The following is a 17113-nucleotide window of genomic DNA, read 5'->3' as shown; positions in this document are numbered from 1 at the left end:
AAAGGCAGCTAGAAATGATCAGGTGCCTCTTTGCAGCTGATCCCACCTCTAAGTTTCACATGGCAAAACGTTCTGTATTTGTATTGTACGAAATCTATCAGGGGATTTGTGACGACAAAAGGAAAAGCTCTATAAAAACCTCCCTTGAGATCTACTTCAAGAAATTGACTCCAGTAGTAACACCCCCCCCCTCCCCCCTCTCCAACAGTAGCCATCTCTCTGTCATCTTCTCCTACGTCATCCAATTATGTACTGTATTATTATGTTTAAGATGTTGCAATTTATTTGGAAGTGTTTCTTAAATGTGTTACATGCATGGAAAGGTAAATTCTATACCGTAATTAAACATTTGACTAACTGACACTAAATACGGACTGTATGCACTTGTTCCGACTTGTGTATAAATTTGAGTTAAAGAACTCAGAACTGGGGAGTAACAGAACTCGTATTTAACCCAGGGACTGACAACCTCATTTTTAAATGACTTCCACAAATGGAGATTTTTCCCTATGGCTCAAAATGATTGAATCTTGGTCTTAAGTATGCTTTATGACTCAGCTACCATGGCTGTGTAGGGTATAGCATTCCAAAGATTTAATCTCCCTGAGATAAGGTCCTACTCCTCCTCTCAAACTTGATCTGTTGATGCCTTATCCTGTGTATATATGGATAGTTTTGGACATATCTCCCAGGGAAAATACCCTCACAGTGTCTAACTTGCCATGCCCCCCTCAGAATCTTACACATTTCAATGCAATCACCTTTTATTATTCTCAAAAGCATCGACCCATTCTGCTCAATCTTTATTGAAGACAAACCCCTCATCCAGGAAGGGTGAGATACTGTAATTGTGTGTGTTTGGTTATATGTGGCTTTGCCTATTTCAAGAATATCTTTTACAGCAGGTTTTGCAGACTATTTGCAACAATGCAAACTATCTTTTTTTGTCAAAAGGAAACCAAATTTTTGCACAACTGGTACAGGAAATGAGAGTATTTTTTTTAAAATTTCCCACTGAATCAAGGACTTTCCATCCAGCCATCTCAACCTGCTTCATCGTCTCAGTGTGATCCATTCTGGGTGAGAGGTTTCAAGGAGGCTGTCATCCTGAGTGCAATTTGCCTGCTGAACTACGTGTTGCAATAAATTAAGATACCATTTGCACAGTTCAGAAAAGTTATTGAAGGGAGTGTAATATATTTGTTCAGAAATCCCTATTGTCATAGAATCATACACATCATGGAAACAGGCCTTTCAGCCAAATTCATCTATGCAGACCAAGTTGGCCACTCTGGGCACGCCCATCTGCCCACGTCTGATCCACATCTTCCCAAACCCTTCCCTCTCCCATGCACCCACAAGAGAAATGCAAAGCTGACATTATGGCTCTGATGCTCCGAGGTCACATGCAGCACACAGATTTGAGCTCTGCCTGGGATGTCAGTTTATTTGTGCAGAGAAGTTATTTTCACTGATGGGGGTTACCCAGAATAATCCTAAAAATAGAGGTAGATGATCAATGTATAAATTCATGTACTTTCAATCAAAAGTAAATAAAAATCTGGACATCTCTCCATTAAAGGATGAATGTACTCAATAGAAATTTTCAAGATATGAAAATTTTAAATTTTAACTTTACGTTTAAATTTAGACATACAGCATGGAAACAGGCCCTTTCAGCCCAGGAGCACATGCTGTCCAATTACATCCAATTGACCTTCAACCCTCTGTACATTTCCAAACGGTGGGAGGAAACCAAAGCACCCTGGGGAAAACCCACGCAGACACGGGGAGAACGTACAAACTCCTTACAGACAGTACTGGATTCAAGGCCCAGACGCTGGCACTGTAACAGCATTCTGCTAACTGCGACGCTAACCATGCCACCTGATTAAAAAAGAAAAAGAATGCCAGACTTTTGAGACTGTCAAAAGATTAGAATCGTAGGTGGAAAAAAGGAACTTGACCAGCAGTGCTATTTTGAGTGGAAAAATAGGACTGGCGGGTCAAGTGGAATAATGTTCCAAGTCATTTCTGTTTTCATATCTTGTTACTCCGTTCTGTTCAGAAATCCCACTTACAATGGCATTCTGTTGTATTTGGGAAAGTATCAGATTCGAGTGTGGACATTAATGTTACAATCAAAGGTAACTTTATTGAACACATGGGAGACAAGCAGGGGAGGATGTCAAATGATGCTTAATTCTTTTCTTTGGCTTGGCTTCGCGGACGAAGATTTATGGAGGGGTAAATGTCCACGTCAGCTGCAGGCTCGTTTGTGGCTGACAAGTCCGATGCGGGACAGGCAGACACGGTTGCAGGGTAAAATTGGTTGGTTGGGGTTGGGTGTTGGGTTTTTCCTCCTTTGTCTTTTGTCAGTGAGGTGGGCTCTGCGGTCTTCTTCAAAGGAGGTTGCTGCCCGCCGAACTGTGAGGCACCAAGATGTACGGTTTGAGGCGATATCAGCCCACTGGCGGTGGTCAATGTGGCAGGCACCAAGAGATTTCTTTAGGCAGTCCTTGTACCTCTACTTTGGTGCACCTCTGTCACGGTGGCCAGTGGAGAGCTCGCCATATAACATGATCTTGGGAAGGCAATGGTCCTCCATTCTGGAGACGTGACCTACCCAGCGCAGTTTGATCTTCAGCAGCCTGGATTCGATGCTGTCGGCCTCTGCCATCACGAGTGCTTCAATGTTAGGGATGAAGGCGCTCCAATGAATGTTGAGAATGGAGCGGAGACAACGCTGGTGGAAGCGTTCTAGGAGCCGTAGGTGATGCCGGTAGAGGACCCATGATTCGGAGCCGAGCAGGAGTGTGGGTATGACAACGGCTCTGTATACGCTTATCTTTGTGAGGTTTTTCAGTTGGTTGTTTTCCAAGACTCTACCACTCTACCACTAAACAACTATATAGACAGTGACATCACAATACCAGTAGCCGCCTTTCTACTACCCGCTCCCGCACGCGTACTCACTTCACAGACAGGAACTTCAAACTCACTTCCGATTCCCTGTGCAGCTCTCAATACTGCAGCTCAACTTAGGTGTAGTGCACACCTTAACCACAACTTCTCCAGCGGTGTTCACAGTTGCGTGCAGTGATGCCTGTGGCTTGGACCAAGAGGCAAAGGGAAAGAAATGTGGTATGTATGCATTGAGTTTCGTATGGTTCTGAGTTGGGCGTTGGATCAATGATGACACTGAATAATTTAAATGAGCCAAGAGAAAGGTGTGCACTCACAAGTGGCCAGAATCCAACGTTCATGTGCAGGTGATGCAACTGTCAAAATAAGGTTCAGACGTGGTCACATGACTCTCTGCAGTCCACAAAGTTGCAGAGCGGGAGGCCACCTATCCTCCACAATTCACACATAAAACGTATGTAAGGTAAGTTACTTATCTGCTAACATCTGAACAAAATAAGTTATTTGTAAACAAACATAATAAATTTCCTTAAATTTTCTGTGTAATTTTGCTCTATCTGCCGCACTCCTGAATTTTTCTTGCTCCAGTTGTTTAGTTAGCAGATGAATCAGAGAAATACAATTTTGTACTGATCGCCACCTTGCCAAGGCCAGACAACAGCTTTCAGACACTTCCTATTTGCCTCATCACCTCTTTCCCACAGCCTCCGGTCTCATTGTTTCTCAACCTTGCAGTGCCCAGATCTACCTCTTACCCAATTATTCAGAGAGATCCATTGTTTCTCCTTGCTCTTCCCCCACCAAACTAGTATAGTCTTATCTCAACTTCATCTTTTCTCCCCTGGTTCCATCTCTCACTACCTATATCATGGCCTTCCATCACTTCAATTCCCTGAACTTGACCACCTAATTTTCACTATGGACGACCAATCCCTTCACACCTCCATTCCCCCGTACAGAAGATCTCAAAAGTATTTTGTTTCCTTCTTGACAAGAGATCTAACCAGTCACCTTACACCACCTGGCAGAACTTGTTCTCACTCGTAATAACCTCCTTTGACTCATCCCAATTTCTTCATATCAAAAGTGTACCCATTGGGTACCAGCTGTGCCTGATTGTTTGTGGAGCAATCCATGCTGCAGGCCTATACAAGCAAGGCCCCTCAAATCTTCCTCCACTATCTTGACGACTACGTCGGGGCTGCCTCATGCACCAGTGATGATCTTGTCAACTTTATTCATTTCATTGCCAACTTTGACCCCCGATCTCAAGTCATTCTGGTCCATCTCTGGCAACACTCTCCTCTTTCTTTATCTCTCTATCTTAGGAGACAAGCTTTCCAAAAAGATTTTTCATACCCACCATTACCACAACTGCTACCCGACCACTTCTTCATACCCAGTCCCCTGCAAAGATTCTATTCCCTTCTCATAATTTCTCTGTCTCTGCTAAATCTGTTCCTAAGATGAAGTCTTCCAGTCCAGATCATCTGAAATTTCCACCTTCTAACACAAATGTGGCTTCTCTTCACCACCATCAACTCACTCCGATAGCTCGGTGGTTAGAGCACCAGTCTTGTAAACCAGGGGTTGCGAGTTCATCCCTTGCTGGGGCTTCATTTCTGTGAGCGGCACTTGATGAAGTGGTGACTCTCTGTCTTCCTTACGGTACACAAAGAATTTCATGTATACTACAGTCTAAATGTATTATGAGTCAATAATGGAACTTTTACCTTTACCTGTGTCTCCTCCATTTCCCACTCATCTGCTCTGGCCCCCTCTGCCCTCAGACGTAACAAACACAAGATTCCTCTTGACCTTATCTACTGCCCCATTAGCTTCCACACCCAACACATTCTTGATAATTTCTGCCATTTACAACTGGATGCCACGACACATGTTCCCCTATCCTACTCTCTCTGCCTTCCATAGGAACCGCTCCCTCCATAGCTCCCTTTCCAATCACCCCTCCCCCCCCCCACCCCAGACAACCTTCCCCTGTGGCCACAGGAAGCGCCAACTTGCGCCCACACCTCCTCCCTCAACTTCCTTTCAAGAGAAGCAGCACTTGTGTATCCACGGGAGTTATCTACTGCATCCGGTGCTCCCTTTGTGGCCTTCTCTACATCGGAGAGACTGAGTGCAGACTGGGAGATCAATTCGCTGAGCACCTTAATTTTCCATCTGGACACTCTCCAACTATATGTCCTTAACATTGACTTCTCCGCTTTCTGCTGCTCTCCGTTCTTCCTCCTTTTCCTTTCCCTTTGTCTTCTTTTCTCTAGCTCTTTACCCATTCCCACTCCAGTCACAGAGCAATCCCTTCTCCCCCTGCTTGCTGGTGTGTCCTCCCTCCCTTATCCACCTATTGCCTTTGGGACTGTGCTCCTCTGCCCCTCCTCCCCTACAATTTTGTTCGAGCACCTGCTGACATTTTTTATACCTTGATGAAGGGCTCAAGCCTGAAAAGTTGGTATCTATCTTTATCTTTGCGACATAAAGTACAGTTTGACCTGCTGAGTTCTTCCAGAATTGTGTTTTCTGCTTTTTAAATAGAATTCTACTTTTTTCAACTTCAGCAAGATTGCAAAGCTCTGATATCCCAGTGGTTCTCAAACTTTTTCTTTCCACTCACATAACACTTTAAGTATTCCCTATGCCATCGGTGCTCTGTGATTAGTAAGGGATTGTTTAAGGTAGCATGTGGGTGGAAAGAAAATGTTTGAGAATCACTGTTTTAATTGTACCTAATTGACACGGTTTCATAACTCCAAAGGAACTAGGCCAATGACAATTTTTCTCAAGCAAAATATTTCAGAAACAATTGAGTCAGATCAGTGGTTCTCAACCTTCCTGGTCTCTATTGGATGATAAATTCATTGCCATGCAACCTCAGGACCTTTGTAATTTAAAAACCTGAGCCCACTGTACATATGTGCTGGGAATATTCTGAAGATGCATTCCTTAATGGGAAAGCTGAGCTCTGATGGTCATCATTTCATCCAGTGAGATTATGTTCTTAAAGTTATCTATACATTTTATTTACTTCACTTAGTAGCTTTGTGTTTTTAAAAATCTAACACAAAGGAAAATAAAACTAACATACAGTAAAATCCCTGTTATCTTGAATTCAAGCAACTGGCAGTCTCAAGGACTTGGCAAAAAAAAATTCAGAAAATAAATATATTAAAAATATGAAAGTTTAAAATTGGCACCTCCGTAGTGTTTAGTTCACCAATCACACAACATGCAGTCTCAAGCAACAGGTAAATTCACTTCTCCGGCATCTAACAATCCTCGTAAGTGCTGGTTACTGGGGATTTTACTGTATAGGAAAAACATTCAATATGAATAAGATGCATAACTCACAGTTGAATGATGAATATGTTTTCAAACAGGTTAAAGCTGTTGTTCTGGACCCAAGATACGAGTTCAATGTGGATAGAAGACTTACAAAGACTGACGTGCACAAGCTCATTATGGTAATCATTAATATCCATTTACATTGCCCTTGCAGAGACTAACAGCAATTGGTATGTTATCCATGTATCTTTTCTTTGTGTTTCTGTCATCATCCAAAGGTGGAAATTCTGTGTCTTCCTCTTTCTGCCTCACACTATAGCAAACTTGTACGTCTAAAAGGTAGTTAAGACCTCTAGTCCTGATGGAATGCATCCCAGGGATCTGAAAGAAATGACCAAATTTATAATAAAAGGTGCTTCAAAGTTCAAATTTATTGTCAGCATATATACATGATATCACATACAGCTCTGTGATTCTTTTTCCTGTGGGCCAGGCAGAATTTCTACTTATCGGTTGTGCAATCTGTACTCAAGAAAAAGAAATGTATACTAAATAGAAATGTAAACAAACTGAATGTCTAAACAGAAAAAAAATCAATAATAAATAATGTGTAAAGTAAGAGTCCTCAAATAAGTCTGTGATTGAGTTTGTCGTTGAGGAGTCTGATGATGGATGAGTAGCAACTGTTCCTGAACCTGGTGGTATAAATTTTTCCTGATGAACAGAGCATGTCCTGGATGGTGTGGATCCTTGACAACTGCTGCTATTCTTTGATGATTCCTCGGAGATTTTGTCAAGTCAACTTTATATTTTGTTCATACCATGCTAGCACAGTAGGACGAGATAGCATTTCTCCAGGACCTTGGAGCATATTTATATAGATATAAGTTATGAAAGCAGTTAACACATTAAAATATTAAGATGTATGCACTGAAAATCCATGGTACACTATCCACATCTGTACTGGGAGTTCAAGATCCTGATGGCTTAGGGAAAAAGGCTGTTCCCCACTCTGGATGTAAGGAGCCAAGTGCTTCGGTATTTCCTGCCAGATGGCAGAAGAAAGATGTGTGGAGTCTTTCTCAATGTTTATTGCTTTCTGCCTGCAATGAGTGTAGTAGATGTCCTCCATGGTAGGAAAAGGTTCCCCTATTGTGTTTTCCGTTGACTTTACTATCCTCTGCAGGGTCTTGGATCTGAGGTGGTACAACTTCCAATCCAGGCAGTGATACAGTTGCACAGGATGCTGCCTATACATCCTCTGTCGAACGTAGAGGATGGAGGATGGGAGATGGACTTTCCTCAGCCATCACAGGAAGTAGAGGCACTGCTGGCTATGGAGCTAGTATTAAGGGACCAGTGAGGTTCTCCACCAGGTGAACACCAAGGAACTTGATACTCTTGTCAATGGTGGGGAGAGTTTTGCCTATGATTGTCTAGGCTGTATCTACTGCCTTTTGCAGGACTTTCTGCTCAGAGGTATGGGTACCTCCATGAAAGGTCATGATGCAGCCAGTTTAGCACTATTTCCACTACACACCTGTAGAGGTTTGGAAGCTATTCGAAGTCATATCGAACCCCTGCAAATTCCTGAAGAAATAGAGGTGCTGACGCGCTTTCTTCATGATGACGTTAGTATGTTGGCTCCAGGAAACATCCTCTGAAATAGTGACTCCCAGGAATTTAAATTTGTTCGCCATCTCCACCTCTGATCCCCCAATAATCACTGGATTGTACACATCTGGTTTTCCCTTCCTGAATTCCACAATCAGCTCCTTGGCTTTGGTGACCTTGAGTGAGAGGTTCTTGTTGGTGCACCATTCAGATGTTTTCAATCTCCCTCTGGTATGCTGACTCATCAGTTTTTTTATACAGCCCACTACTTGGTATCGTCAGCAAATTATTGTCGTACCAAGCCAGGCAGTCATGGTTGTAAAGCAATTAGAGCAGAGGGCTAAGTTTACAGCCACGTGGTGCTCTGGAGCTGATGGAGACTGTGGAGGAGATGTTCTTGCCAATCCACACCGTTTGCGGTTTGGAGGTGAGGAAAACTAGGATTCAATTACAGAGTGAGATGAAGACCCGGGTCTTGCAGTTTTCTGATCAGTTTTGAGGGGAAGATGAACTATAATCTATAAAGAGCATCCTGATGTATGCATCTTTGCTGTCCAGGTGAGGAATTGCAGATAATTCTATGGACTCTGGTAAGGTCCACGTGGATTAGAAGGCATTGAATGCCACACCACTATTTAAAAAAAAACGATATAGGAAAAGGTCAGTTAGCTTAATATCTGTAGTCAGGAAAATGCTTGAAGCTATCATTAAGATCAAATAGCGAGGCATCTGGATCGACGTTATTCCATCAGGAAGTCCCAGCATGGATTCAGGAAAGGAAGCTTCTCTTTGACAAATTTACTGGAGTTCAGAGGGGAACAGATGGATGTCATATGTTTGAACTTCTATATAAGGCGTGACATAAAAGACTTAACCAAAAGATAAGGATGCATGGAGTTGGAAGTTATGTATAAGCATGGATAGAGAATTAGTTAACCAATGGAAGGTTGAGAACTGGTTGGTAATCAGTGGTGGGTTGGGGCTGGACCTACATGCATCAATGATTTGGAAGAGGGGACCAAGTGCAGCATATCTAAGCTTGCTGATTACAACGGAAAACCAAATTAAGCAGAGGATGTAGAGAGTCTGCAGTGAGATATAGATAAATGAGTGAATGACTGAGTTAAGAGAGTGGGCAAGGGTCTGTCCTATGGAGTACAAGGTCATCCACTTTGTAAGGAGAAATAATAGATTAGATTATTTTCAAAGGATCAGTCTTGTGGTTTCTTATATACCTCCGGAGCAGATCGGGCCCAGGGGTCATCAGCCAGAATGACAGTGTGGTTCCCGATGCCGACCGCCTGGGGAAGGAAAAGAGCCTTTCGTGTGGTGTCGCATTAGTATCGATATAGAGGAGGAACCTGGTGGCATAGAGCGCCACAGAGAGGATGTCTTGTCACTGGGAGATGGGCAGGCCTTTTGACCTGCCTTCCAGATGGTGGCGTTCTCCCTTTCTATCTGGCCGTTCCCCCAGGGGTTATAACCTGTGGTCCTGCTTGTGGCTATGCCCTCAGCCAGCTGATACTGGTACAGCTCTTCACTCATAAACGAGGATTCCTGGTTGCTATGGAAACAGCAGCGATATCCGAACAGAGTAAATATGCTATGCAGTGACTTTATGACTGTGGCCGTGGTTATGTCCAGGCAGGGGATGGCGAGAGAGAAATGGGAGTATTCATCAATGATATTCAGGAAGTATATGTTCCTGTTGGTTGATGGGAGGGGGCCCGTGAAATCCATACTTAGCCACTTGAAGGGACGGGTGGGTTTTGTCTGCCCAATAGAATTGGGGTTTACAGTAGGCACAGGCAAGGCAGCTCAGTGTCAGCTTCCTGATATCCTCGACCGAGTAGGGTAGAGCCTGGTGACCCCGGGATGGCAGAGGTTGTTGGGGAGGACTTGGAGGCGGTCCATCTGTACGTTGGTGCATGTTCCCAGGACAGGGCATTGGGAGGCTTGTTGAGCTCTTCGGGCTGGTACATGATCTTGTAGTTGTAGGTGGATAGCTCAATTCTCCACGTTTGGATCTTGTCGTTCTTCATTTTTCCCCACTGTTTGTTTTTGAACATAAAGGCGACTGCTTGTTGGTCAGTCAGAAGGGTGAACGGTCAATTATAATTTTTTACATCAGTTATATTTAACCCATGAAAAGTTAAAGAGGTATGGTTTTAAAGATTCTGATCTATGTTTTCAGTGTGGAGATCAGATAGGTACTTTTGTTCATTCTGTGTGGAATTGTACAAAGGTTAAACCCTTTTGGGAAAAGATAACATTTTTGCGAGATTTATTTCAAATAGATTTATATGTGGGTCTATGGTTGTGTTTATTAGGATATATGAATCCATTAACAGCGCGTTTGGATAAATCTTGGATTGTATTTATTCGGTTGAGTTTGGCAGTAGTTAATAAGTGTATAGCGGTAACTTGGAAAAATTATGGAGAGTTGAGTATACAGAGGTGGCATAATGAAATTCAATCATGTTTATGCTTAGAGAAAATTACATATAATTTGAAAAATAATTTTTTTGGAAAAAATGTGGACACAATATTTGAAATGTATGAATTTAGATGTGTAAATATTTTTTAAAATATTTTTGTTTGAATTGTTGAAATGATGTACTGTAACCTAACCCACTTTATTTGTTTGTTTTAATACCTTTATTTGTGTATGTTAAGCTCCGGGATGGGGGGGCGGAGGGATAGTAAGGGGTAGGATAGTGGGTTGGGGGGTGGGGAGTATAGGGGGGTAATTTAGAAGGTTTTTTTAAATTTGTGTATTTTATGCTTATATTTTGTAAAATTTTAAATAAACTTTTAAAAAAAAAACAAGGGTGAACGGTTTTACGGCCAGGTAATGCTTTCAGTGGCGCACAGCTTCCACTATGGCCTGGGTCTCCTCAATGGCTGAGTGCCGAAGTTCGAGGCCCTGGAGGGTTCAGAAAAAAAAAGCCACTGGCCTGGCCGACTGGTTGAGTGTGGCAGCCAGGGCAAATTCAGATGCATCACTCTCCACCTGGAAGGGGATGGATTCATCCACAGCATTCATCACCACCTTGGCAATGTCGCCCTTGATGTGTGTGAATGCTGCTTGGGCTTCTGCTGACAGGGAAAAGGTGGTAGATTTCACCGAGGGTGGGCTTTATTGCGTAATTTGGGACCCACTGGGCGTAATACGAAAAGAAATCCAAACACCTTTTCAGGGCCTTGAGGGTATGGGGCAATGGGAGTTCCAACAGGGGGTGCATATGGTCAGGGTTGGGCCCAATGATGCCATTCTCCACTGTGAAACAAGGATGGCCAGCCGTGAAGTACTGGACATGCACTTCTTTTGGTTATATTAGGTTGTGGCTTTTAGCCATCTGGAGAAATTTCTGCAGATTAATGTCATGATCCTTCTGGTCATGGCTGCAGATGGTCACATATTCCAGGTCAGGAAAAGTGGCCTTTAGCCTGTAGTCATCCACTATTTTGTCCATCTCCTTCTGGAAGACATTGGTAACCCCGAAAGGGTCTCGGAGGAAGTGGTAGAGGCAGCTGTCTGCGTTGAAGGCAGTGTACGGGCAGTCCTCCGGATGGATTAGGAGTTGGTGGTAGGTCGTCTTGACGTCGGTGGTTGAGAAGACCTGGAACTGGGTGATCTTGTTTACCGTGTCGGCGATGTGGGAGAGAGGGTAGGCATCCAGCTGGATGAAACAGTTTATGAACTAGCTGTAGTAAATGACCATGCACTGTTTCTCTCCACTCTTAGCAACCACCACTTGTGCCCTCCAGGGGCTGGTGCTGGGTTCTATGATTCCCTCTGTTGGAAGCCATTTTACTTCTGCTTTATTGAAGGCTCTGTCCACGAGGCTGTATCGCCTGCTCTTGGTAATGACAGGCTTGCAGTCGAGGGTGAGGTTCTCGAACAGGGGCAGCGGTGGGATCCGGAGGGTAGAGAAGACCGCAGGTCGTGTTCGGAGGGGGGGGGAAATCAGGTGGTTTAAAAATTTGCAGTTGTGGACTGTGAGGGGTGGGTGTGTCCTGTCAAACTGAATTTGGATGGTCTTTAACTGGCACTGGAAGTCCAGTCCCTGTATGACTGGTGCGCAGAGCTGTGGTATGATAAGGAGTTTAAAGTTCTTGTACAGTCAGTGTCACGGTGCAGCAGCTGTGGATCTCAGCTGAGTGGGATTTGGAGGTCAGAGAGACATTACGTTTTGCTGGGGTTACCGTGAGGGAGTAGCGCTGCCCTATGGCTGGATGAATGAAGCTCTTTGTGCTCCCTGTATCAAATAAGCAGTTGGTGTTGTGACCATTTACCATAATGTTCAACATGGCCTTGCCCAGTGGTGTGGTCTGTCCTGGTCCAGGGTAATTAAGGTCAGTGTTTGGTTGCTGTCTGAGTCGCTGCCATAGAGTTGGTTCAGGAATGCCCGCCAAGATGGCTGCTCCCATGTCATGCACACAGTGCTGCTCTTTGCCGCCAGAAGTGGTGCCATTCTGTTTTGCTGCCAAGCCGTTTCCCACAACTAGAAGTGAGATCAGAGGTGAAACTGGAAGCAGCATGGCCCAAGATGGCGGCAGCTGCCAGCCACACGTGGCGCTGTTGGGAGGGGTTTAGGATATACATACCTTTCTGTAGTGTCCCACTTCCCGCAGGCAGAGCATGTAGCTTTTCAGGCCAGGCAGGTCTTTCAGGGATGCTTGGCATGTCCACAGAAGTAGTGTTTCGGGTGCTCAAAGACGGCAGCGGTGACTTGGGACCCCACCTGCCAAGATGGTGGCACCAGAGCTCCCCACATGGCAACCACATTCACTGAGAAGACCTCTGCTTCAGCTGCGCTGTCTTGAGCGCTTTAGCCAGGTCGACAACTTCTTGCAGGCTTCAATCGCCCTTTTCCAGGAGTCTCTGTCTGATGTGATTAGACTTGAATCCAGCCACACATGCATTGTGTATCATGCCTTTTAGAGGGGCAGCAGCAGAGACTTCTCTGCAGTCGCAGGCTCACCCCAACTCCCAAAGGACCCGCATGTACTCATCAGTCACTTGTCTACGACTGCCCAGAAGAAAACTGGCGTAGGTAACATTCGTCGGGGTCCGATACTGTTTCTGCAGGATCTCCATTGTGGCTGAGTAAGTAGTGCAGTTCCTTATCATCTGGACAACTCAGTGGCTGACCTGAGCGAAGAGTAGATCTCGTTTGTCTTCCTCACTCTGCACATTGTTACATCTCATGAAAGCATTGAGGCAGTGCAGCCAATGAACGAATTTGACTGGTCTCCAGATCTTTAGGGTCGGTGTCCAGTTTATCTGCCCGTATTGCCTTGTCCATGGCCCAAAAATTTAAGGTGATTAAATTGTAGCACTGTTGGTCAACCACATTAGACAGAGAGTTGTGATTAATAGGCTTTAATCACCACATCAACACATCTCACATGTTGCTGGCCTGGTTCGAAGGTAGGTACTGAAGGAGGAGTTTGGGCATAACAGCCTTTATAGGGATTTCGGGAGGGAGGAATCACAGGTTCAGGGGGAAGGCCAGCTCATTACAATACAGGGGTTGTACCACAGTGTATAGACTTTTTTTAAATTCCACTGAAGACTCATTCTTGTTTGATGCTATATTTAGGATAATTTCATCACCCATAACTTCTGAATAAGCAATAGTTAATTTTTGCTTCCCATTATCCATGTGGCAATTTCTCATGAGAACTTACTCAGCACTCTGAGATTATCCATTCTCTACTCTAGGTCTTAACACAGTCATTTCCTTTTCACATCTGTTCTTGCTTCAGTGTTTACTAGGTAGCCACAATAGGATAAGTTATTCATCAGGAACAAGTTGCAAGCAGGGCTTATTGTTGTCAGGACTATCACCATAAACCCCATTATATAATGGAAGGTTCTGGGAGTAGACCAGGCTCAAAATCTCCTGTAACAACAGACACTTGTCTGCACAGACCACAAACCAAGAATTTATAGATGCAACTTGCAATATTTTGGCTCAAGATGATTTTTGAATGTAATAGTTTTTTTCTTCGGAATTTTAAAGAAAACTTTCACCAATGTATTTTTCAGGTTTGTGTGGACAGATTGCTTGAAACAGAACGGCCATCTCTTGACACAATCAAGATGCAAATATATTTTGATATGAATTACACAAGTCGAGGTCAGTTTCCCAGTTACCTTTATTGAGAAAAGCAGAATCAGCTAGCTTCATAAAGACTGATAAGGTGCTGTACAATTTCTTGGCCTATCTGTGTACATCTCTGTAGTTCTTCAGGACCCATTTGTGATCCTGCAGTCATCTCATCTCTGTTTGAACAAAGGAAACCTTATGCCCAGTTAGAAGGTGTAGTAGATACACAACATGTACAAAGTGGTGAGAAATTGCAGTGTGCTGCTTGCAGAGAGACCTGTGACTGTACATGAATATCAGAAGGTTAGTTTGATAGTGTGTCAGGTAATCAAAGAGGCAAATGGAATGTATGCCTTCATTGCTGGAGAGATTGAATGTGAATTAAGAGCAGGGATGTTCTGTTGCAAATATGTAGTGCACTGGTGAGGCCAGACCAGGAGTGGAGTGTGCAGTTCTCTTCTCCCTACTCGAGAAAGGATGCACTGGCTTTGGAGGCAGTGCAGAGGAGGTTCACCAGGTTGATCCTGAAATGGATTTTAGAAGGAGGTGGGAAATCTTATAGAAGCATATGAAGTTATGAAAGGAATAGGTAAGGTAGAAGCAGGGAGGTTGTTCTCATTGGCAGGTGAGACTAGGACCAGGTGGTGTAATCTCAAGATTCAGGGAGTAGTTTTAAGATAGAGATGAGGGAGAGCTGCTTCTCCGAGAATAGTGAATCTGTGGAATTCTCTGCCTAGTAAAGCAATAGAAGCTGTCTCATTAAATGTGTTGAAGATGTAGATATATTTTTGTATAGTTTGGGAATTAGGGTTTATGAGCAGGGGTGCAGTGCTAATTTCTTAGGTGTTGGAGCTCACCAAAAATGACAACAAGGAGGTGCTGGAGTGGCGCTCTGGTGAGCTCCGGTAGCACTGCACCCCTGGTTATGGGGAACATGTGGGTAAGTGGACCTGAGACCATGGCCAGATCAGCCATAATCTTATTGAATGGTAGAAAAGGCTCGATGGGGCAGATGACAGACTCCTGCCTTTATTTTGTATATTCTTATTCCCTGGATGTTGTACTAGGGTCTTTTATTTGATAGATACCTTGGGGAAATGAGCTGGAAGAAATTACTGTGGTCTAGCTGGATACACAAAAGAATGGACTAAAAGCAGCACCTTAAATGGCCCTGGACATTCGGATTGTCTGAAATTAATGACTCTATTTCCTCCTGATCAAAATAATTTTACCACAAATCCTAAACATTGATTCTACTTTTTGCCTGAATGTTTCAGGAATTTGAGTTTCTTTTATTACTTTACCACCCAGAGGAATTCCTTGCAGAGCATCGGAGTGTCCTAGAATCTAGGTTGGCCCCTGTGCGCAGAGAAGTCACTGACTGCCGTGCCAGGACACGAGAAGAATTGGAATGTCTGTACCGCAAAGTCGTCAGCTACGTCCTGCTCCACTCCGGCCTTGGCTCCCCCACTGATATAAGGGTGGTGAGAGAGGCAACTGGTAGGTGATTGGATTTCTTTTCACAATTTAACGTGTAGCAACTGCAATAAAAATCTTCCTTTGCGTAATGATTTAATGTAAAACAATCCCCAGAGCATTTTTGTCATGAAAAACAATGGTGAGGTGTGTGTGTCAAGGGTGGTATAGGCAAGGAGATGGAGAGTCATAGATCAGCCATGCCGATCAATTTGGTATTCAGGGCTAGTCCCTTTTGGTCCATGACCTTCTAAGTCCTTCCTATCCATAAATCTGTCCAAATAGCCTTTTAATGTCAAAATTGTGCCACTTCTACAGTTTGTTCTGGCAGCTCATTCCAGACATAGAGTGGAAAACTTGCCCCTCGGCTTTCTCTTCAAAACGTAAGCTTATGCTCACTAGTTCTAGGGTCACTACCCTGAGAGAAAAAAGACTGTTGGAATTCTCCTTATCCATGCCCCATGGGATTTTAGAAATCTCCATTGCTAATTTTTGAAAGGGGGATAAAAAGTGGCCTGGTTGAAGGATTTACAAAACAGAATTTCGAATATAATTGCAGACAAGAAGCAAATGCATAGATGGGAAGGAGATGCAGAGAACTTAAGCAGACTGGAGAACTGGTAGGGATGTGGGTTAGGATTCCTTGTCCTCATAGTATTTGCAGCTGAAGGTAAGGAGAATTAAATCAATGTATTCAGGGATGAGGATCCAAAGGACAGGATTATGAAACAGTGTGGGAGAAAAAATGAGAGAATTTCTCATATCGTTGTGGAGCTTGGAGGAGTGATGAGAACATTGGAACATTCAAACTGAGAGAAGATGGAAGAACATCTGAGAATTTCAGGATCAATCTGGATGAGGTGGGATAAGAATTAGTTCCTGTTGAAGCTAAGTATTTTGGAATGCATCGTTATCTGATATGGAGGTTCCAATGCCCAGGACAAAAAAAAAATTAAAATTGTGAAATTAGCCAGCGCCATCACATGCATCAGCGTCCACTCCACTGAGGTAATTTGCAAGAGGCAGTATCTTAAGGAAGTAGCTTCTATATGTATATATTTTTATATATATATATTTTTTTTTTTAAATTTTTATATATATATATATATATATGTGTGTGTGTGTGTGTGTGTGTGTATGTGTATATATGTGATGACACACGGAAATGCAGAGTTGCATACCCCTGGAGAAGATGACTTATAACTTGAGGAAGAACTACGACACGTTCTTTAAAGTATGACGGCTGTATCTGAGGCATGTAGGGGTACAGATATGATCTATATCCCCACCCCACCAAACGAGTAATGAGATAAGAAACAACCTATCCCGTCAGGTAAATAAAGGAGAGAGTGAATTGGGATTGTGGCTCAGATGATGTGGGTTTTAATTTTTAGTTTTATTTTTTATTGTTTATCCTTTACGGTTTGTTTAACACCCAGGGTTTTTGAACTTTGAGGAAGGTTGTTGATCCTGTTGGTGCTAGGTTGTTTTTCTTAAGTAATAGTGTGTTTGTATAAGTTGAGGGAAGAGGGAGGAGAGAAGAAGGGGAGGGGGAGGAAAAAAATACTGGATTCTGTCAATTATATTGTGTGGCAAGAAAATATTTTGTTCTGTAAGAATGAGGATTCAGCGAACAGAGATGAGGTGCAGTCGCTAACAGACTGGTGCAGAACCAA

General features: G+C 43.5%; 1 protein-coding gene across 3 annotated transcripts in view; it reads left to right on the top strand.

The window, feature by feature from the left end:
* cfap206 (cilia and flagella associated protein 206) overlaps positions 1–17113 on the top strand; it is a 57708-nt gene that overhangs the window by 1489 nt on the left and 39106 nt on the right. For 2 of the 3 annotated variants that reach the window (XM_069887374.1, XM_069887373.1), the window contains exons 2-4: positions 6324–6407; positions 13901–13991; positions 15273–15461. In XM_069887374.1, coding sequence (XP_069743475.1) covers positions 6324–6407; positions 13901–13991; positions 15273–15461 — 364 coding nt within the window. The remainder of the gene's footprint in view (positions 1–6323; positions 6408–13900; positions 13992–15272; positions 15462–17113) is intronic. The other variant, XM_069887375.1, reaches the window with a different exon arrangement.

The sequence above is a fragment of the Narcine bancroftii genome, chromosome 6, assembly GCF_036971445.1.
Source record: "Narcine bancroftii isolate sNarBan1 chromosome 6, sNarBan1.hap1, whole genome shotgun sequence".
Classification (NCBI taxonomy): Eukaryota; Metazoa; Chordata; class Chondrichthyes; order Torpediniformes; family Narcinidae; genus Narcine; species Narcine bancroftii.
This window is presented reverse-complemented; position numbering and strand designations above follow the sequence as displayed.